Below are 23,658 nucleotides of genomic sequence, written 5' to 3'. Positions count from 1 at the left end.
ATTTGTAATAATTGTACACAAGAATGAAAACATCAGGGTCAGTCAAAGAGAAATGAGGAAGAAGGAAAGATTTTGAAAACTAAATATGGTTTGGGGGAAAAAAGGATCCACAGTGACCTTTGCACCAAACTGAGAAAAATACATTGTTTTTCACCAAATAAAAACTAATTCTCTGTTATAAAAATACAGTACTTTTTTTGAGGTTAAAGCAAAATAGAATGCAGGAAATTAGGCCTTTTTTATTACTGTGTGTAAACACTGGATGAATTTTAATCTCTAAAGAGAATTATTCTTCATTTGGTAGAATTTTGGATGGAAAAATATCATTTTTACTTTCTCTTTCCTTTACTTTCTTAGGTTTTGCTCCTGTGTTAGAATTTATTTCAATTGGGTGGAAGCTATTTCACAAAATTCAGTACATTTTAGCAGTCAATAACTTCTCTTTTCAGTTTCTTAAGGAATGATGTTCTTGAGTATATTTGCATAGTAAAGGACTTATGGTAGAAGAGACCAGTACCTTGCTTATTGGGGTAAGGTAGGGGGAACTTGATTATCATTAGAAAAAATAATGCAGAAATTGAGATGATCTCTTTGCAGTCTGGTCCCTACCCCACCTTCGTTTGGCTGTCAGCCATCTTTAAAAGTGTTTTTAGCTGTATTCTCTCTATATAGACCAGAAGTGGTTTTTGCTTTGGGGGCTATTTATATATCAGAAGCTAGACCTAAAAGCATTTATGTTTTTTCATTTAAAAAGCAAAATTTTTTTTTGGAATATTGATTTACTTTTTTTCTGAGTCAATCATAAATAATGTTTAATTTTGACATTATTTTAGCCTCAGTTCTGAAAATCACTTTAATTTTAAGAATTTGTCATACACTTACTATATTTAATTTGGCAATGGAGGACCAAAGAATGGATTTGATTTTTTTGTAAACATTTATGTATATATGTTTGTTTAGGCAGAAGATGATGAAACACCTGTGGATTTAAACAAACACCTGCATCAAATAGAAAAACCTTATAAAGAAGTCATGACAAGGTGTGGCATCTAAAGCATTGATTGCAGGTTTTCAAACTTTGCTTTTGGATGTTAATACTTCTATTTTGGTGAATAAAAACAATCCTTTTTGTGTACAGTGTCCTTCAGCCACAATACCTGTTCTTTATTTCAGACACCCTGTTGAAGAACTTTTAGATTCTTATCACAACCAAGTGGAACTGGCTCTTCAAATTGAAGTAAGTCTTAATTCATGTCTTGGCATGATGCCTTAAAAATTTTTGTCTCTGTTCTCTCTTAAATACTAGTATTGGCATTGGATTAAATGTTTTAGAAGGACTATTTAAACTGTATTCTTGATGTTGATGTTTGATGACTTGTTTTCTTATATATAATAAGACCCAAGTTATTAATAAAAATTCTTTTTTTTTTTTTGTGAGAAAGATCAGCCCTGAGCTAACATCCATGCTAATCCTCCTCTTTTTGCTGAGGAAGACCAGCTCTGAGCTAACATCTATTGCCAATCCTCCTCCTTTTTTTCCCCAAAGCCCCAGTAGATAGTTGTATGTCATAGTTGCACATCCTTCTAGTTGCTGTATGTGGGACGTGGCCTCAGCATGGCCAGAGAAGCACTGCGTCGGTGCGCACCTGGGATCCGAACCCCGGGCCGCCAGTAGCGGAGCGCGCACACTTAACGGCTAAGCCACGGGGCCAGCCCTAAAAATTCTTAATACATAACGCTTGAGTCAGTGTGATTACTCTCACTTCAATTCAGCCTTACTACTAAGAGGAACCTTTAGTTCAATTCGGAAAGCCTTTGTCAAATGCTCGCTATATACTTGCTGCTGGAGTTATGAAAGTGAATAACCTAGTCCTAGCCTATCAGGAACTTAAAACTAGCGATGGGGAATTTAAACAAAATTTCAGTATAGTATGGAAAATGTAGTATAGAGGTATGCATTGGGGTTCTTTGGGAGATCAAAGAAGGGTACTTCTCCCAACTTGAGGGTTCAAGGAAGGTGTGCTTATCGTAGGAGTGGTGAGAAGGGGTTGAATTCTGTGATATGTTTTTTTTTAATTGATGTTTTAATAGTTTTTAACATTGTGAAATTTTGGGTTGTACATTTTTGTTTGTCCATCACCATGTATATGTCTCCTTTCACCCCTTGTGCCTGCCCCCTACCCCCATTGCCCCTGGTAACTACAGTACAGTTCTCTCTGTCCATGTGTTGGTTTATATTCCACATATGAGTGAGATCATACAGTGTTTGTCTTTCTCTTTCTGGCTTACTTCACTTAACATAATACCCTCCAGGCCCATGCATGTTGTTGCAAATGGGACGATTTTGTCTTTTTTTATGGCTGAGTAGTATTCCATTGTATATATATATACCACATTTTCTTGATTCAGTCATCAGTCGAGGGACACTTAGGTGACTTCAACTTCTTGGCTATAGTGAATAATGCTGCAATGAACATAGGGGTGCATAAGCCTCTTTGGTTGTTGATTTCAGGTTCGTTGGATAGATTCCCAGTAGTGGGATGGCTGGATCATAGGGCATCTCTATTTTTATTTCTTTGAGGAATCTCCATACCGTATTCCATAGAGGCTGCACCAGTTTGCATTCCCACCAGCTGTGTATAAGGGTTCCTGTTTCTCCACATCCTCTCCAACATTTGTTGTTTTTTGTCTAGGTGATTATAGCCATTCTAACAGGTGTGAGGTGATATCTTAGTGTTGTTTTTATTTGCATTTCCCTGATGATTAATGATGTGAACATCTTTTCATGTGCCTATTGACCATCTGTATATCTTCTTTGGAGAAGTGTCTCTTCGTTTCCTCTGCCCATTTTTTGACTGGGTTGTTTGTTTTTTTGTTGTTCAGTTGTGTGAGTTCTTTATATATAATGGAGATCAACCCCTTGTCAGATGTATGTTTTGCAAATATTCTCTCCCAGCTGTGGGTTGTCTGTTCATCTTGATTCTGGTTTCGTTTGTCTTATAGAAGCTCTTTAATCTGATAAAGTCCCACTTGTTTATTTTTTCTTTAGTTTCCCTAGTCTGGGTAGGCATGTCATCCGAAAAGATTCCTTTATGACCAATGTCAAATAGTGTGTTGCCTATATTGTCTTCTATGAGTTTTATAGTTTCAGGTCTCACCTTCAGGTCTTTGATCCATTTTGAGTTAGTTTTTGTGAATGGCGATAGCAGATGGTCCACTGTCATTCTTTTGCATGTGGCTGTCCAGTTTTCCCAACACCGTTTATGGAAGAGACTTTCCTTTCTCCATTGTATGTTCTTAGCTCCTTTGTCGAAAATTAGCTGTCCGTATATGTGTGGTTTTATTTCTGGGCTTTCAATTCTGTTCCATTGATCTGTGTGTCTGTTTTTGTACCAGTACCATGCTGTTTTGATTACTATTGCTTTGTAGTATGTTTTGAAGTCAGGGATTGTGATGCCTCCTGCTTTGTTCTTTTTCCTTAGGATTGCTTTAGCTATTCGGGGTCTTTTGTTGCCCCATATGAATTTTAGTATTCTTTTTTCTATTTCCGTGAAGAATGTCATTGGGATTCTGATTGGGATTGCATTGAATCTGTAGATTGCTTTAGGTAATATAGACATTTTAACTATGTTTATTCTTCCAATCCACGTGCATGGGATATCTTTCCATTTCTTTATGTCATCATCAATTTCTTTAAATAATGTCTTATAGTTCTCATTGTATAGGTCTTTCACCTCCTGGTAAGATTTATTCCTAGGTATTTTATTCTTTTTGATGCAACTGTAAATGGTATTATCTTTTTGAGCTCTCTTTCTGTTAGTTCGTTATTAGCATACAGAAATGCAACTGATTTTTGTAGGTTGATTTTGTACCCTGCAACTTTGCTGTAGTTGTTGATTATTTCTAATAGTTTTCCAATGGATTCTTTAGGGTTTTCTATATATAAAATCATGTCATCTGCAAATAGTGAGAGTTTCACTTCTTCGTTACCTATTTGGATTCCTTTTATTCCTTTTTCTTGCCTAATTGCTCTGGCCAAAACCTCCAGGCCTATGTTGAACAGAGTGGTGAGAGTGGGCAGCCCTGCCTCATTCCTGTTCTCAGAGGAATGGCTTTCAGTCTTTCCCTGTGGAGTATGATGTTGGCTGTGGGTTTGTCATAAATAGCCTTTATTATGTTGAGGTACTTTCCTTCTATTCCCATTTTGTTGAGAGTTTTTGTCATAAATCGATGTTTTATCTTGTCAAATGCCTTCTCTGAGTCTATTGAGATGACCATGTGGTTTTTATTCTTTGTTTTGTTGATGTGATGTATCACGTTGATTGGTTTGCGGATGTTGAACCATCCCTGCGTCCCTGGTATAAATCCCACTTGATCATGGTGTATGATCTTTTTAATGTATTGCTGTATTCGGTTTGCCAGTATTTTGTTGAGGATTTTTGCATGTATGTTCATCAGCGATATTGGCCTGTAATTTTCTTTCTTTATGTTGTCTTTGTCTGGCTTTGGTATCAGGTTGATGTTGGCCTCGTAGAATGATTTAGAAAGTGTTCCATCTTCCTCTATTTTTTGGAATAGTTTGAGAAGGATGGGTATTAAATATTCTTTGAATGTTTGGTAAAATTCACTGGAGAAGCCATCTGGTTCTGGACTTGTATTTTTTGGGAGGTTTTTGATTACTATTTCAATCTCTTTACTTGTGATTGGTCTATTCAGAGTCTCCATTTCTTCTTGGTTCAGTTTTGGGAGGTTGTATGAGTCTAAGAATTTATCCATTTCTTCTAGATTGTCCAATTTGTTGGCATATAATTTCTCATAGTATTCTCTTATAATCCTCTGTATTTCCATGGTATCTGTTGTAATTTCTCCTCTTTCATTTCTAATTTTATTTACTTGAGCCTTTTCTCTTTTTTTCTTAGTAAGCCTGGCTAAGGGTTTGTCGATTTTGTTTATCTTCTCAAAGAACCAACTCTTTGTTTCATTAATCCTTTCTACTGTTTTTTTGGTCTCAATTTCATTTATTTCTGCTCTGATTGTTATTATTTCTCTCCTTCTGCTGACTTTGGGCTTTGTTTGTTCTTCTTTTTCTAGTTCTGTTAGGTGTAATTTAAGGTTGCTTATTTGGGCATTTTCTTGTTTGTTAAGGTGGGCTTGTATCGCTATGAGTTTACCTCTCAGGACTGCTTTTGCTGCATCCCATGTGGTTTGGTATGGCATATTTTCATTTTCGTTTGTTTCCAGATAGTTTTTGATTTCTCCTTTACTTTCATCAATGATCCATTGGTTGTTCAGTAGCATGTTGTTTAATCTCCACATTTTTGTCACTTTCCCAGTTTTTTTTTTGTGGTTCATTTCCAGTTTCATAGCATTATGGTCTGAAAAGATGCTTGTTATGATTCCAATCTTCTTAAATTTGTTGAGGCTTGCTTTGTTTCCCAACATATGGTCTATCCCTGTGAATGTTCCATGCGCCCTTGAGAAGAATGTGTAGTCAGCTGTTTTTGGATGGAGTGCTCTGTATATGTCTACTAGGTCCATCTCATCCAGTTTTTCATTTAAGTTGACTATTTCTTTATTGACTTTTTGTCTGGATGATCTATCCATTGATGTAAGTGGGGTATTAAGATCCCCTACTACTATTGTGTTGTTAATGTCTCCTTTTAGGCTTGTTAATAGTTGCTTTATGTACATTGGTGCTCCTATGTTGGGTGCATATATATTTATAAGTGATATGTCTTCTTGGTGACGTGTCCCTTTTATCATTATATATTTTCCTTCTTTGTCTCTCTTAACCTGTTTTATCTTGAAGTCTACTTTGTCTGATATGAGTATGGCAACACCTGCTTTCTTTTGTTTGCCATTAGCTTGGAGTATTGTCTTCCATCCTTTCACTCTGAGCCTGTGCTTGTCTTTAGAGCTCAGATGTGTTTCCTTGAGGCAGCATATTGTTGGGTCTTGCTTTTTAATCCATCCTGCCACTCTGTATCTTTTGATTGGAGAGTTCAATCCATTTACATTTAGGGTAATTATTGATATAGGAAGGCTTAATGTTGCTGTTTTGTCACTTATTTTCTGCTTCTTTTGCATTTCCTTTCTTTCTTGTCCCATTTGTTTTGGACTGCCAGTTCAGTTTGGTTGTTCTGTCTTATGACTCTTCTAGTTTTCTCTTTGTTTATCATATGTGATTTTGTTTTGATTATTTGTTTAGTGGTTACCTTGATGTTTGTATAAAAAATCTTGTGTATGAGATAGTCCATTATCTGATGGCCTCCTATTTTCTTATACTAAGTCAGTTCAATCACTTTCCTCTTCCCCTTCTAAGTCTTTCTTGTTATACCTTATTCTGTCTTGTGTTGTGGGTCTGTGTTTGCAGTGATGAGGTTAAATTTATTTTTGGTGAATTCCTTCCTTTGATCTTTGATTTTGGTATTTAAGTGGTTGCTAGCCTATTCCGGTAAAGATCTACTATTTTTCTGAGTTTGTGTACCTATTTTTCTCCTTGCTCCAAGCTTTGTATTCCCTTTCTCTTCTTTTTTTCAGGCCTGAGGGCCTTCTTGAGTATTTCTTGTAGTGGGGGTCTCGTGGCTATGAACTCCCTTAGCTTTTGTTTATCTGGGAAAGTTACTATTTCTCCATCATATTTGAAGGATATTTTTGCTGGATAGAGTATTCTTGGCTGAAAGTTTTTGTCTTTCAGTATTTTGGATATATCATTCCAGTCGCTCCTAGCCTGTAAAGTTTCTCTTGAGAAATCCGCTGAGAGCTTGATGGGAGTTCCTTTGTATGTTATTTTTTGTTTTTGTGTAGCTGCCCTTAATATTGTTTCTTTGTCATTGACTTTGGCCAGCCCTACCACTAGGTGTCGTGGAGTGGGCCTTTGCCTGTTGATGTATTTAGGTGATCTGTTGGCTTTGCTTACTGGTATTTCCTGCTCCTTCCCCAGATTTGGGAAATTCTCAGCTATTATTTCCTTGAATAGGCTCTCTGTTCCTCTTTCCCTCTCTTTTCCTTCAGGAATACCTACAATTCTTATGTTACATTTCCTAATAAAGTCAGATATTTCTCGGAGACTTTCTTCATTTCTTTTTAGTCTTAGTTCTCTCTCCTCTTTCATCTGGAGCATATCTGTATTCCTGTCCTCTATAATGCTAATTCTTTCCTCCATATTGTCAGCTCTGTTCTTTAAAGATTCCAGATTCTCCTTTATCTCATCCATTGTGTTCTTCATCTCCATCAGTACTGATTGGTTTTTCTTTATGATTTCAATCTCTTTTGTGAAGAAACTCCTAATCTCATTGAATTGTTTGTCTGTGTTGTCTCGTATTTCGTTGAGTGTTTTTATGATAGCTATTTTGAAACCTCTGTTGTTTGGGTTATGGATTTCTGTGTCTTCAGGGTTGGTTTCTGGGTGCTTGTCATTTTCCTTCTGGTCTGGTGATTTCATGTATCTTTGCATTGTGGTTCCTGTATTGGCTTTGTTGTTCCTCATCCTGGAAATATCTGGTTGCAATTTCCACCTGCCATCACTGTGTGGGGGTAAAGGGCTGTGTAATCTGAGCCCCCTGCGCTCTGCTGCGGCTGTTCACTTTGATCTGCCGGTTTCTTGGTCTGGTCTGGTTGGCTGAGCTGCAGGGTCTGGTTTGCGGGGGGCGAGGGGGCTCTCTCTTTTGCCTGCTGGGTCCCTGGCGTGGGGGGCTTCTCATTCGCCCCTCGTTATCCACTCTCTGGGGTGCTCAGATGTTGATGGTACCCCCTAGCAGTTCTGAGTCCTCTGTGTGGGAGTTTCCCACTGGCTGAGAAAGCATGAAGAGCTATGCTTTCCCCGCAGAGGGCTGCTCCTCCCCGCTTTCTGGGAGCTGCGTGGACCGGGATCACTGATCTGATGGGGAGGGAGAGGAGTTCTCCTTACCTCTCCCCACTTCCTCTGGGGGCCCAGCATGTTCCACCCTCAGATGTGCGGCAGTGTGGAGCTTTCCGATCTTGCTTTTCACTGTCTAGGATTCCGTTGTTGGTCTGTAACTGTTCCTTTTGTTGTATCTTATTGAGGGAAGAGTTTACGGGAAAGCTCACTCCGCCATGACGCTGACGTCACTCTCCTGTGATATGTTTTGAAGTTAATGCTAGGAGGATTTACCAATAGATTTGATGTGAAGCATGACAGAGAGATAGAGAGAAGAGTTAAGCGTAACTCCAAGATTTTCTACCTGAGCATTTGGAAATCTGGAGTTGTGTTTTAGTGAGGTGCAGTTCTGAGTCCTCTGAGAGGAGCAGGTTTGGTGGGAAGATCTGGAAATTAATTTTGGACATTATGTTTCAGATGACTATTATTCATGCAAATAACGATGTTGAGTAGGCAGTTGGATATGAATCTGAAATTTAATGGAGGAGGTCAAGGCTGGAGATATTAAGCTTGAGAATCATCGGAATATAAATGGCATTTTGCAGCCATAAGACTGGATGAGATCACTAAGAAAATCATTGCAGGTAGAGAAAATAAGTTTGAGAACTGAGCCCTAGGAATGTCTCCCATCTTAAAATAAAATGAAAAATCCACATTCCCCTACAGCAACCACTCCACTTCTCTGTTCTCCTTGCACCAAAACTCCTGAAAGTTAATCCGTTTTTAGTGCTTCCACTTCCTCTCTTCCCATTCTCTTATGAACCCTCTCCAGTCAGGCTTTCATTCTCAGCCCTTCCATGAAACCACACTTATTAAGATCAGCAAGGACTTCCATGATCATGTTCTGGTAATAAGGTCTTAGTCTTTATTTTTCTCAACTTTTCTATAGTGTTTGATACAGTTATCATTTCTTCCATCTTGAAACACTCACATGGCCTCTGGGATATCACATTCTTGGTTCTCCTACTTCTACTGTCTGCTCTATTCTCATTCTCACTTGTGGCTTCCTCTTTATGATCTCCTTATCTTCCTGATCTCTAAACATTAGAATGCCTGAGGGCTCAGTTCTAGGACCTCTTCTCTCTATATATTCCATCCTAGGTGATCTCACTTAATCTCATATTTTTATTTATTTATTTATTTGTGAGGAAGATTAGCCCTCAGCTAACATCTGATGCCAATCCTCCTCTTTTTGCTGAGGAAGATTGGCCCGGGGCTAACATCTGTGCCTGTCTGTCTCTACTTTATATGGGATGCCGCCAGAGCATGGCTTGACAAGTGGTGCATCGGTCCGTGCCTGGGACCCAAACCTGTGAACCCCGGGCTGCCGAAGCAGAGCACGCAAACTTAACCACTACGCCACCAGGGAGGCCCCTAATCTCATATTTTTAAATACCCTACATATGCTGATGACTCTGAAATTCATATCCCCAGCCTTAACCTCTTTTCTCAACTCCAGATTCAAATATCTGTTACTTGACATTTTTATATGAATATCTAATTAACTAACATCTCAAATTTGATATACAAAACTGAATTTTTTATATTACCTTTTATATCTATTCATCAGTCTTCCCCTTCTTAATAAATCACAACTCTGTTCTTCCGTTTTCCTAGGCCAAAACCTTGGAGTCACATTTGATTTCTCAAGAAAAAGATCTTTCACATCCCATATTCAGTCTAATTCTTGTCAGCTCTACGCTGAAAATACATTCAGAATGTGACCATTTTTCGTCACTACCAAAGCTACAGTCCTAGTCAATTACAGTAGTCACGATAGTTCCTTACTGATTTCCCAGCTTTTACTCTTGTCCTTCTACAGTCTGTCTTCCACAGGCAACCAAAATGATCTTTTAAAAATGTCACTAAATGCAATGTTGTGTCCTGGATTGTGTCCTGGAAGAGGAAAAGGACATTAGTGGAAAACTGGTGAAATCTGAATCAAGCCTGCAATTAAGTTAATAGTAATGTACCAGTGTGTCTTGACAAGTGTAATATAGTTATGTAAGAGGTTACTTAACCCAGTTTCCTTTAATATTATATGGAAACTCTGTACTATTTTTACAACTTTTCTGTACATCTAAAATTACTCCAAAATAAGAAGTTTATTTAAAAAAATGAAAATAAACACAGAAAGCAAATGTAAAATAAGAGAAAATCAAAGCCAAAAGACGCTTCTTTGAAAAGATTAATAAAATTTATAAACCCTTAAAAAATTAAATTATGCCAGTCTTTTATTCAAATTCTGTTTATTATCTCAGTAAAATTCAGATCCCTAATTGTGGCTTCGAGGCCCTATATATTCTGACCCACTACCTCTCTGATCTGGCTTCCTGCCCTTTTCTTCCTTGGTTCTAGTTGATCTGCAGGTATGCTCCCCAGCTGGGACCCTTGTGCTTGTTGTTCCCTCTACTTTTAATGCTCTAACCCAGATACTTGCGTGGTTTACCCTTTTAGTTCATTAACATTTGTGCTCAAATGTCTTTTCAGAGAGCTCTTCACTGATCATCTTATCTAGAATAGTGACTCTATCGTTGTTGTTAGTGCCTTCAAGTCGATTCCGACGCCTAGCGACACTTTGTACAGCAGAGCGGAACCCTGCCTGGTCTTTTTGTGCCATCCTCTCATCTTCTGACGCTATATCAGACATATACTCCGCTGCTGTTCGTAGGGTTTTCGTGGTCAATTTTTTCAGAATTGGATGGCCAGGTTCTTCTTTGTCTGAGTCTGGAAGCTCCACCAAAACCTGTCCACCATGGGTGACCCTGCTGGTATTTGAAATACTGGTGACATAGCTTTCAGCATCACAGCAACATGCAGCCGCCACGGTATGACAGCCGATGGACAGGTCGCGTGTTTTCTTGAGTAGGAAGCAAACCTGGGCTGTGGCAGTGAGAGCACCGAATCTTAACCACTAGACCACCAGGGCTGGCTCTATCATATTTACTCCTCATATTTTTTTATAGCTTTATTGAGATATAATTTATATACCATAAAATTTACCTATTAGATGTGTACAGTTAAGTGATTCTTTTAGTAAATGCATAGACTTGTATAATTATCACCACAATCCAGTTTTAGAACATTTTCATCACTCCCAAAAGTTTCTATGTGCTACTTTGCAATCATTCCGCTTTCCCAGCCCCAGCCCCAAACAACTACTGATCTTGTTCCTTTCTTGATAGATTTGCTTTTAATGGAGATGTCATGTAAATGGAATCATACCCTATGTAATCTTTTATATCTGATTTCTTTCAAATACCATACTGTTCTTAAGCTCTGTCCCTGTTGTAGTATATAAATTATAGTATGTATCCATACTTTGTTTCTTTTTTTATTGCTGAATACTTCCATTGTATGGATATACTACATTTTGTTTATCCAGTCACCAAATAATGGACATTTGACTGTTTATATTTTTTGGTTATTATGAATAATGCAGTATAAACATTCATGTATAAGTCTTTGTGTGGATGTATGTTTTAATTTCTCTTAGGTGGGTTTTAGGGGAGGTCGGGAAGTTGTAGAAGTTTTGATTCCTCTTGGCCTTAGTTTTCTAGAGATAAGATGTTAATTTATTTTACTAAAATGAAGTTAGGGTGGCAGTAGGGGTTTTGTGGCAAGTTTTAGTGGTTTGGTTTCATATTCTGAGGGGAATGGGCAAGAGAGCTGACCAAGAGCAGGTAAATGGAATGTTAAGTGGCATGCAGGTTCCTGCTGAAATTGGGGACTGTTGAATCTATACAGTTGTGAAATTTTCTTTAGAAGTACTCAGCTGCCTGGTAGAAGAAGCAGAGAAGTCTCTGAGCTCAAAGAACAGATTTGGTCAGAATAAGAGTGTGAGGGCTGGAAACAAAGGAGATTGTGATGAGTATGATATTGTAGTTAAGATAATGGTAGGGTACAGTTTTGGGGTTGAAGACGCTGTGAATTTTCCTCATGGACATTTATGTAACTGAGAGGCTTATAAGATAGAGGGTAGAAAGTCAGATAAATATCCAGAGCAAAAATATGGCATACAGTGGGGGAAATGCCTACATGTCAGTGGCAAGGCAGATTAGTTAGTCACGGGCCAAGTCAGGAGACAGGAACTATAACAGTTATTTGGACAGAGAAATTTAGTGAATTAGTAAAACGTAATTAATAAAATGTAGTTAATTACTGCAAAGGGTAAAAGAGGACTCTAACGCAGGAGTTGGCATATTATGGCTCACATGCCAAATCTGGCCTGTTGCCTGTTTTTGTAAATGATGTGTTATTGGAACATAGCCGTGCTAATTTGTTTTTATATTATCCATGTCTGTTTTCATGCCCTAATAGCAGAGTTGAATTGTGACAGAGACTGTGTGGCCCACAAAGCCTAAAACATTTACTATCTAGCCTTTAAAAAAAGAGTTTGCCAACCTGCTCTAAGGGGTCTAGAAGTAACAGGTGCAGAAAAGCAGCTGTCAACTTTAGGTTGAAGAACAATGGATAGTGAAGGAACTCTAAGGATTTGGGGTGGAGCCTCTCCCCCACCCCTAGCTGAAATTCAGCCTCTTTGACGAGGGTCTGGCTATCACAAGAACACACAGGTTGCCTATGGCAAAGAAGCATGCCAGAGCTCTCAGATTGGGAGAGCATGACCTGAAGGTACAGCTGGAGCTGGTCTTTGAGGACCACTGGGCTCCCACACGGAATTACAAAATGGAGGACTGGAACTTGGGTGAGAAGTGTCTGCATACTGCTATTGCCTTTGAATGTCCCTGCAGTGCCCTCTATTGACAAAACCTGACATTGTGCTAGCCGGCAAAGGAGAAATGTTTGTAGTGTCTAGCTCCAGTATCACAAAGGAGAGCAAAGTAGGGTGGATTTGGAACTGATACACAATAAATTGATAACTGCACATAAAAAATGATGGAGAACAGTATAGGAGAATAGCATGAGCTTCAAAACTGGAACGGTTTTTGCATAAAGCTAAAGAAGTAAAAGTAAGCAGAAATATAAGTCAAGCAAAAATGGGAAGTAGAAAACAGACCTTCAGGCCCTGAAAACTGCAGGGTAATTGGGCGTTTGAGAAAATGAGGTGCTTTCCTTTAAGCATGAAGGTGAAGGTAACTTTCGGTTTATGGTAGCCAAGCCTCAGGAGTGGAAAAATTTAAATTTTTAAGGGGTTGTACAGTACTGAGTTTCAGCCCACTCTTAACAGTACTTGGCATATAAGTTTGGCATGAATGTTTGATGAATTAATTCATTATGTAGGAATGTTTCTTAATGAGATATGTACTTTAAAACGATGATGAGGGGGGCCAGCCCAGTGGCGTAGTGGTTAAGTACACACGCTCCGCTTCGGAGGCCCGGGCTTCGCAGGGTTGGATCCCAGGTGTGCACCAATGCATAGCTTGTCAAGCCATGCTGTGGTGGCGTCCCATATAAAGTAGAGGAAGATGGGCACGGATGTTATCCCAGGGCTGATCTTCCTCGGCAAAAAGAGGAGGATTGGCATCGGATGTTAGCTCAGGGCTGATCTTCCTCACGGAAAAAAAAATGATGATGAGGGAGTGGAGGATTTTTAAATGATTCTCTTCAGGTAAATGATTTTATGATATATTTGTACATGTATACTTTTGAATCATGGTGAAATCAAACTGTGGTTGAATAGCACAGAGGGACTGTCCTCAAGGAAGTTTTTTCATCAGAGAAAAATGGTTGTATACATGCAAATGATGCTTAAAAGTTGACTCCCTCCTGATAACTGTTGCCCAGTGTTATTAATATATGGCCAACCTCTGAAGAATTTGTTTTTTTTTTAATAATTTTATTTATTTATTTTTTCCCCCAAAGCCCCAGTAGATAGTTGCACATCATAGCTGTACATCCTTCCGGTCGCTGTACGCGGCCCCAGCATGGCTGGAGAAGCGGTGCGTCGGTGCGAGCCCGGGATCCGAACCCGGGCTGCCAGCAGCGGAGCGCGCACACTTAACTGCCAAGCCACGGGGCTGGCCCGAAGAATTTGTTTTTTGATGCCATATTTTTACAAGACAACGAGAGAAGGGTTGATGTTTTTAAGGTGGAAATTATTCCCAAATGAGAAAAAGATAACTCCAATTTTTTTAGTGATTTAGTAATTTGTTGGTAATTTATTGCTTTGACTTCTGATTCTGATATGAAATTAATGGCATTTGCTTATGAATAATTGTGTCAGGCAAGGTGCAAATTAACCGGGCCTGCTTTTTCCTACTTTAAAGTAAACTATATAATTAAAAAGCTATCTTATTTCTTTTCTTTTTCATCACAAAACAGTAAAGGATATCTGTTCTTAGGCACAACTAAAATGTCTAGTTTCTGACTTAATCTCTGAAATTGATTCTTTAAATTCCACATACTTATGTTTATTTTACTTTTTCTTTTTAAAGAACCAGCACCGAGCCATAGATCAAGTAATTAAAGCTGTAAGAAAAATCTGTAGTGCTTTAGATGGTGTAGAAACTCTTGCCATTACAGAATCAATAAAGAGGCTAAAGAGAGCAGTTAATCTTCCAAGGAGTAAAAGTGCTAATGTGAGTATTTTTTAGTAATTAGCATTTTATTACATGAAAATATGTACTTGAGTATCTATCACTTAAACTGGAGATTTTTGCTTCTGCTAGACAGAATGTTATCATTTTAACTTTGACTTTAACTTTTGAGTGTTGATTTGGTCACTTACTTGGTAAGGTGGGGAATTCCTAAAAGGAGATGGGTGGGCTGCCCTAGAAGAGCTTTGTAAGAGTAGACATTGAATAGGTGGATGCCAGACTGAATTTTTTGTGTGTAGAAGAAGAACTCTGGCATAAATGAGTTGGTTGGGAGTTTTAAGGTAGATACTGAGCTTGAAGGACCTGGATGGTAATAGCTACCATTTCTCCCTCTGAATGGAAATGTCCATGATTGCCAATGGGGGAAGTTCTACTCTGGTATATACTTCCTTCCTGTTGAAAAGACCCAGAAGCCTCAGTAATAGTGACTTACTGACTCAGTAGCAACCAGGTTGGAAGCCCTCTCTTGATGTCATTCTGTTGCTTTTAGTAAAAGCTCTCCCCATGATATTTCCATGGGGATTTAATTAACTCTGTTCATAGGGATGTTCGTAGCTCTGATTGGAAGGACAAGAGACGGTTGATCACAAGACTTGATAAATTTAAAGGAAGGAAAAGTTATATTGATGGTATGCCCCTCAACAGATATCTAAGGGATAGCTCAATCCATTCGTTCCCAACACAGACAGCCTAGCTGTATAGTATACAGAAATTTGGGTCTCTTTTTTTTTTTCTTTCTTTCTTATTATGTGCTTGTTTTTAGAACTTAAAAAATATATATAAAATCACTTGGAGGTGATCAACTACCCTGGTCCTAATGTTGTCTGAGGCTTCTATTCATTATATTCATTTGCAGGAAAAAGGAGCTCAGTTTCAATAATTATAAGAACTTTTTTGAGACACTAAATGGTATTAAATAGAGTTCTAGTTTCTTTAAGGATATTCTTATCATGCTAATAATAGAGCAACTAATGGAAAATAAAGTATTGTATTAGTGTATTTATCACTTTTGAGTTTCAAATCTTAATTACTAAATTGGTTTAATGAGGCAGATTTTGTTGAGTTTCTGTATTTTGCAGTGGTTTTCAGTTACTCTATGATTTTCTTGATACTAAAATCATCTGTGTATTTGGTTTGGGGTTTTCACTTTCTTTTTGCATTCTTTTTTATGGTTTAATTAATTCTGCAGACACTTTTGGGACATTTCCCCTGCAAAGGGTGTCTTTGTTATAGCATTTAATTAAATGTATTGAAATTAAAGGTAAACATTTTATATTACATCGTGGGCAATTTTCTAACTAATTTGTATGTGTTTGTACAGGTGACTTCACTGTCTGGAGGAAGAGACACTAGCCAGAGTTCAACTAGTGGTATGTCTTTAAGTTCTTTAAATTTTAGCAATAATTGTTGCTTTTTTAGAGAATTATATTAACAATTTCTTTAATTGTAGGCTCACTGAATTCTGAAAATCCTGTTGAGGTAAGCATGGACCAATTAACTGCAGCAATTTATGATCTTCTCAGACTCCATACAAGTTCTGGTAGGAGTCCTACAGACTGTGCCCAAAGTAACAGGAACATCAAGGAAGCGTGGACTACAACAGAACAGCTCCAGTTTACAATTTTTGCTGCACATGGAATTTCAAGTAACTGGGTATCAAAGTAAGTAACTGTTTAAAAGAAAATATTTACAGTTTTACCTAGAAGCTATTCTAATCTTGTAAAATGTCACCATCTACTGTTATCTTGGTATTTAAATGGATGATAGAAAAATCACCACATACCTTTGTGGTTTTCATAAAAATTAAAGAAATGTTTGAAGCTGTTCCAGTAAAAAATATCACTCCCCTACATGCAAAAAAGGCAGGAAAATATGTTTAAACTTAGAAGGACAAATGCTAATTTAATAAATTAGTCAATTTGTGACTGCTATTTTTTCTGCCTTTTCTTTAGAACCAGGGTAATTTGAAACCGAGTGTAATGGGACTAGAATTTAGCACATTTTTTTTCTTCTTTAGTAGTTTACAATTTACTGATTGCTAGGCTTTGAAGTTTGCAAGAGCATATTTCTTGTATTGAATTTTTAATATGGGTTTTTCCTTTTTGATTTTTTTGTCAGTTCCATAAAGTTTGCCAACTTCAACTTATTTGGAAATGATTAATATAAACTGGAAAGTCTGAATTGAATTTTTTTTCTTTTTTTTTGTTTTTCTTTTTTTTGTGAGGAAGATCAGCCCTGAGCTAACATGTGCCAATCCTCCTCTTTTTGCTGAGGAAGACTGGCCCTGGGCTAACATCCGTGCCCATCTTCCTCCACTGTATATGGGACGCCGCCACAGCATGGCTTGACACGTGGTGCGTCGGTGCGCACCTGGGATCCAAACTGGCAAACCCCAGGCCGCCGCAGTGGAGTGCGCGCACTTAACCACTTGCGCCACAGGGCTGGCCCCTGAACTGAATATTTTTAATGAAATCGTTTCATAATAGCTTGATGCTGCAAAATAAGGTAAAGCCTAGTGAAGAGATACCAAACATAAATTCTGCTTAAATTGAGCTTTAGATTAAAGAAATAAATAAATATAAAAAATAATATAATGCCTTGAGAGAGGTATATTAATTCATTCAATAAATATTTACTGAGTACCATTTGTGGGCAGTGTTCTTAGTACTAGGGATTCAGCGGTAAACAAGGCATAAAAAAAATCTCTGTCCTCCTGGAACTTGCATTTTAATGGATACTACTGCTGTCTGAAAGTATTTCATTCTTTTAAATACATAAAGGGATAATACCCTCCAGATACTCCATACACACACAAATAAATTTAGGGACACTAATGAGGAGGACAAATACTCAGTAGAAGACAATACAGAAGACTGCAGTGATAACTAAGATGGGAATGAAATTAATAAAATGCTGAAGTAAAGTGGGACAGATGGAATGAGCCTAAGAAAAGGAATCAAATAGTTAGCTAGGGGTATTTTGTGAACCAATGAGGTTAGATTCGAAATATATTTAGAATGATTAAAGATTGTATATGTGAACAAAGTGGTTGATGTGTAAGCCAAGCAGTAAGTTAGAATACTAGTAGAATACAATTTTAGTGAACCAAAGACTCCTGCCCTACAAGATTGACTGACTGTATCTAACCAGCTTTGTATTTGTGGCAATTAGGGGCTAAATCATTGCTGTCTAATGAGGTAATACAACAGCATCTGTCCCCATGGATGGAAGCCACCTAATAGATAAGGAAGACTTAACTCAGTGCAAGTCAGGCCCATACACCATTAATACGCTTGATGAACTCTATTTCTTTGGCTTAGCAAAGGAAAATGGCACCTAGGGAAGATAATGTTTGTACTTTTTCTTCCTAAAATTTACCTAGAAATGAATAATTATTCAGTGTCATTCAACAAAATCTAAAACTAGAGCACGAAATTGAGATAAATTCTCCAGCTGGTATCATTATGGCCCCCTAGACTGGCACCTGGGGATATATGTTTCCTTCTGTACTCCCTTTGCTATACCTATTTTCTGTTTTTATAGAATTTGCAGTGGTTAAATTTCAGATGTTTTTCCAAAAATTCAAATGAATGGTGACCAAATTATTTCAGATAATTCAGTCACTTTTAGGAAAGAATGGCTAATGATATATATTTGTATTAGTTAACTAATTTGTATTATCAAATAAAAATCAATTTAAACTATTTCTTTTCTCAGTTATGAAAAATACTACTTGATATGTTCCCTGTCTTACAATGGAAAGGATCTTTTTAAACCTATTCAATCAAAGAAGGTTGGCACTTATAAGAATTTCTTCTATCTTATTAAATGGGATGAACTGTAAGTGAAATTTCTGGCTTTTTATTCTTTCAGTATGCCCTGTTCTTTACTTTTTTCCATGTGTGCATGCTAGCTTTAATTTTTATTACATTTTCAATTAAAATTCATTAAATACTTACTGACATCTTAAGGTCTCTTCTTGGTATGATTCTATAGAGCAGACTGAAATTCTCATTTAAAAATCTGAAATACTCTTTCAAATCTACGTATTGTTAAATTGCAGAAACATGCCATTAATTCATCCTAGACTTTGTCGAGTTAAAAATATAAATTTACATATGATTCTAGAAAGATGATGTTTCATAACACTGCTTAGTTTAGTATTTATTCTATAACACTGTATATATGAAGCCTAGTTTTTGATTAACAGATTTTAAAAATTATCTTAAATCCATGTATAAGATGGTATTTTGCACTGTTAATATTTTTAAAATATTGTTTTTAAACTAAGGAAATACTTTCATTATTTAGGCAGATAGGCAGTTGCAGAGCTTTTTACTTTTTTGTTTGTTTGTTTTTGCTGAGGAAGACTTGCCCTGGGCTAACATCCGTGCCCATCTTCCTCCACTTTATATGGGATGCCGCCACAGCGTGGCTTGCCAAGCAATGCATTGGTGTGTGCCTGGGATCTGAACCGGCGAACCCCGGGCTGCCGCAGTGGAGCACACGCACCCAACTGCTTGTGCCACCAGGGCGGCCCTTGGAGCTTTTTACTTTTTATTCTGCATTTATTAAATGGTTTTCTATGTTTTATTTTTTAAATTACAGAAATAAGGGGCCGGCCCAGTGTTGTAGGGATTAAGTTTGCACGCTCTGCTTCGGCGGCCCGGGGTTCACAGGTTCGGATCCCGGGTACAGACCTACGCACCGCTTATCAAGCCATGCTGTGGTGCCATCCCATATAAAGTAGAGGAAGATGGGCACGGATGTTGGCCCAGGGCCAATCTTCCTCAGCAAAAAGTAGGATTGGCAACAGATGTTAGCTCAGGGCTAATCTTCCTCAAAAAATAAATAAATAAATAAATAAATAAATAAAAATAACACGTCTGTGAAAGCAATCAAATAATACAAAAATGCGTATAGGATAAAAAGTGTTACTTTATTTTCAACATTTACTATCTCATGGCTCCTCAGAGTTACCACTGTTGACTTTATGTGTCTTTTCAGACTTAAAAAAAAAAAAGCATTGTTAAACATATATGTCTGTGTGTATATAATGTGCACACATACGTCCCAAATCAGAAATACTCATAGACATCCGTCTAGTTTTTCCTAAAAGAAATAGAAATGACCTCTATTATTTTGCGTAGAAATTGACATTTTGCAAGTCTTGAGTAAAGGCACTAACCAAATTTTGAAGAAAGAAATGTTGTATATTTGAAATTTTAATGAAATTTGTTTAAGATTTTTACAGTACGTGTTAGCCAAGCTTGCTACTTAAGTAAAGGTTACTCAGAATTAAAGATTATTTGATAAATCAAATAAAATACCTAAAATTGTAGTCTCATTAAAGGGTTACACTTCCTATTTGATCTAATTTGTTTTTTCTATTAATACTTTTTCCCCCATAGAATCATTTTTCCCATCCAGATATCACAATTGCCATTAGAATCTCTTCTTCACCTTACTCTTTTTGGAATTTTAAATCAGAGCAGTGGAAGTTCCCCTGATTCTAATAAGCAGAGAAAGGGGCCAGAAGCTTTGGGCAAAGTTTCTTTACCTCTTTTTGACTTTAAACGGTAAGTGTTACTGAGTTGTGATGGTGAGTTACTATGGACACATCTGCAGCATCAGAATTGGCTAGAGGACAGGGTGGGGAACAATGACATACATGAGATAATGAACTGCCTCAATTTTTCCAGTGTGATGAAAGGAGGTCATTTCAGAGACACAGATCAGAGGAAACCAAAGTTATTCTGCTATAGTTTGAACCTATCTATATGGATATTCACAGAACTGTTTGCCACTCACTTTTCCAGGAGAAAAGCAGCAGGCAGTTCACTCTTTAAGTGTCATTTATACATAGCACTATATTATTGACATAATACTCATGGTCTTACAAGTTTCCTTGATAGTAATAAAGTAACTCCATTTTCCCCCTTCTCATTCCTTTCCCGTCCTTTTCCAGTTTCAGAGAGTCTACACTTGCACATTATTTCCTTCTCTTTACCTGACTCTACCTAGCTGATCTACTCTTAACTCTATGGGCCCTTCGCCTTTAATCTCCAAAGGTCCCACATATGTACAAAAACTTATTGATCCTTAGGGGTAAAGGAATTTTTTTTTTAGCTTTGTGTCGACTAATAGCCATTGGGATAGTGTGACCTATCTGGATTTTAGGGGTAAAGGAATTTTTTTTTAGCTTTGTGTCGACTAATAGCCATTGGGATAGTGTGACCTATCTGGCCTTTCAAATGACTATTTTAATTATGTTTTAAGTAATAATATGTTCCATGAGACCATCAGGAGTCTTTCTTTTGTTTTTTTTTTAATTTTATTTATTTATTTTTTCCCCCAAAGCCCCAGTAGATAGTTGTATGTCATAGTTGCATATCCTTCTAGTTGCTGTATGTGGGACACGGCCTCAGCATGGCCGGAGAAGCGGTGCGTCGGTGCGCGCCCGGGATCCAAACCTGGGCCGCCAGCAGCAGAGAGCGCACACTTAACCACTAAGCCACGGGGCCGGCCCAGGAGTCTTTCTAAATGAAAAAAAATCAATTGAATAAGTTTGAGGTGTTTCATACAGTACATGATAACATTTTGGAGAGTGATAATGCACATTAGCATATTCAAATTTCTCTAAAGTTCTGCAGTCAGGAGACCTAGTGTGTTTAATAACAATATTACTGTAATAAACACATAGCATTTACTCTGTGCTAGGTGTTAGTCTGAGTGCTGTATACATATCCTTACATTCCTCACAACAACCTTGTGAAGGTAGATGGTGGTGTTATCCCTTTTTACAGAGCGGGAAATCAAAGTACTTAAGTGACTTGCCCGAGGGCACTTAGCTATCAGTGGTGGAATTGGGATTTGAATCTAGGCAGTCCTGCCCCAGGATCTATGTTCTTAACTATTATCCTATATTGCCATTCTCAACTTATTTGATACCATGGTACAGTTTTTTTGTTCTAGAATATATCTTTTGAAACATTGTGTTCCACGGGATGGTTTGTGAAATGATTTAATAACTGATCTCTTTAACCTACAATAAAACAATCAAAAATTAAGAATGAAAAAATTCTGCTGATCTAGTTCTATTTCCTTTTTTATCTTAAATGGCAAACACAGTTTGATTTTCCATTAGTTTATTAAAATCATGTGATGTTTGAAACACTGACTTCAGAAATTTTGTTCTTGAAATATTCTTTTTCCCTATACTTAAATATAACATTTATTCGGATGTTTTTTTTCTTTTAGTCACTTGCCCCATATTTGAGGAGGCGGTATAAGATTTTTTGTTCTCTATCTTTTGGTGGGCTCAAATTCGACACATGATATAATTTTGAACTGCCAAAGGCTAGAGAAAAGCAATTGAAGAGATGACTATTAATGATGTGTATTTAGAACTTTTTGCTCAATATAATCCATTAACTATGCTAAAACAGAATATTGGCCACATGAAGGAGGGGGATTGTGTTTTCAATTGTCTTTGATAAATTAGTGTCAGGGAATAGTTATATGAGAAAATCAAATATAATTGCATCATTATCATTAATGTTTTCTAAATAAGTCAGTTCTGAAAACCTTCCTGCTCTTGAAAGCACCGGGAGTCTTTGCTTCATTAGAGAAGTACCATCGCTTTTTGCCACTTTTGTTGTCTAGTAATAGATGTTCATTTTATAATTTTATTTATTTATTTATTTTTTTCCCCCAAAGCCCCAGTAGATAGTTGTATGTCATAGTTGCACATCCTTCTAGTTGCTGTATGTGGGACGCGGCCTCAGCATGGCCGGAGAAGCGGTACATCGGTGCGCGACCGGGATCCAAATCTGGGCCACCAGCAGTGGAGCGCGTGCACTTAACCACTAAGCCACGGTGCCGGCCCAATAGATGTTCATTTTAGATGAATGACATAACATTCTTTGAAAATTCAAGAGAGTAAGGTGAAGGGCAGCTTCTGTTTGACAAATAGTTTGCATCCAACCCTCTGCTGTTAAAACTCTGAGCAGATGGTTTAAGCTTAAGACTTTGCCAAGTAGTGTAGTCACTCTAGGTAATGTTAGGATTTAACATTCAAGAAATACTCAGAAATTAAAAGGGAAGATGATTTTACATTAATACATATAGAGAAACAAAGTGTTAATGATTTAGTTCAGTTAAAGTACTGTAGTACTATTGTGATCAGAAATCCTGGTCTTGAAATTGTGTTTAAAATAATGTATGTTTAAAGTACAACCTGCATACAACCTGATGAAGTCACTGTCATGGAAGCCAAATGATTTAGAGGTACTTCAGTTAATAACAAATGAGTTATTAACTCATTTTTAAATAATTAGAGTCCAGCATTTAACCTGCCTTTCTTTAACAGTTGTATCTCAGGATTACCAAGTAATTGATATGAGAAAGTTTTTTAATAGAAAAATTCCAGCTAATAGATGTAGAAGGAATGATAGAATTAGAATATCAAAATTTTGCAAGCCCTACTGAAATAATAGATTTAGGCCAGGATTTCTCAGTCTTGGCACTGTTGATATTTTGGGCTGGGTAATTCTTTGCTGTGGGAGACTGTTCTGTGCATTGTAGGATGTTTGGCAGCATCCTTGGCTTCTGCCTACTAGATGCCAGTAGTACCCCCTAGTTGCCAACCAAAAATGTCTCCAGACATTGCCAAATGTCCACTGGGGGCAAAATCACTTTTGGTCGAGAACCATTTATTTAAGTAGTGATTACCAATGCCTGCTTAAGACCATTAAGTGGTTAACTTTTCTGGAACTTTATAATGTATGGTTTAGACTGACAGCACTTGAACAGACTGATTATCTTAATGTTACCGGGTACATACCCAGGTTCTTTACCCGCCACACAAGAGGGCCAAATAAAACTAGAACACCAGGCTTATGGCAAGGAAAGAGTTTTTATTTCCGCTGACGTCAGCCGGGAGACAAGAGCTCTCAGATTTGTTCTGTCTCCTCAAAAGATGGGAGGCATGGGGTTTTAAAGGTTGTGAGGAATGTAGCTGCTTGTCGGGAGGGGGAGCCTGTGGCCTTGCTCGTCTGCGTTTTCCCATCAGCCTGCGTTTGGCCTTGTGATGCTGCCGGCAGGGAGGAGGATGGCTAGATAAGAGAATCTCAGGTAACTGTCTCCATGGTGGATGGTGGATTCTGGTGCCAGGAAACCAAGGAGTTGAGGTCTGAGAAG

At 37.6% G+C, this 23,658-nt stretch overlaps 1 protein-coding gene across 3 annotated transcripts in view; it reads left to right on the top strand.

The window, feature by feature from the left end:
• The window catches only part of PIK3C2A (phosphatidylinositol-4-phosphate 3-kinase catalytic subunit type 2 alpha), a 109,059-nt gene that overhangs the window by 54,041 nt on the left and 31,360 nt on the right, over nucleotides 1–23,658 (top strand). For all 3 annotated transcript variants that reach the window (XM_058546049.1, XM_058546050.1, XM_058546051.1), the window contains exons 7-13: nucleotides 961–1,040; nucleotides 1,174–1,237; nucleotides 14,296–14,439; nucleotides 15,779–15,827; nucleotides 15,908–16,118; nucleotides 18,175–18,297; nucleotides 19,869–20,036. In XM_058546049.1, coding sequence (XP_058402032.1) covers nucleotides 961–1,040; nucleotides 1,174–1,237; nucleotides 14,296–14,439; nucleotides 15,779–15,827; nucleotides 15,908–16,118; nucleotides 18,175–18,297; nucleotides 19,869–20,036 — 839 coding nt within the window. The remainder of the gene's footprint in view (nucleotides 1–960; nucleotides 1,041–1,173; nucleotides 1,238–14,295; nucleotides 14,440–15,778; nucleotides 15,828–15,907; nucleotides 16,119–18,174; nucleotides 18,298–19,868; nucleotides 20,037–23,658) is intronic.

The sequence above is a fragment of the Diceros bicornis genome, chromosome 7, assembly GCF_020826845.1.
Source record: "Diceros bicornis minor isolate mBicDic1 chromosome 7, mDicBic1.mat.cur, whole genome shotgun sequence".
Lineage (NCBI taxonomy): Eukaryota > Metazoa > Chordata > Mammalia > Perissodactyla > Rhinocerotidae > Diceros > Diceros bicornis.
Note: the sequence above shows the minus strand (reverse complement) of the source record. Positions and strands in the feature narration are given on the sequence as shown.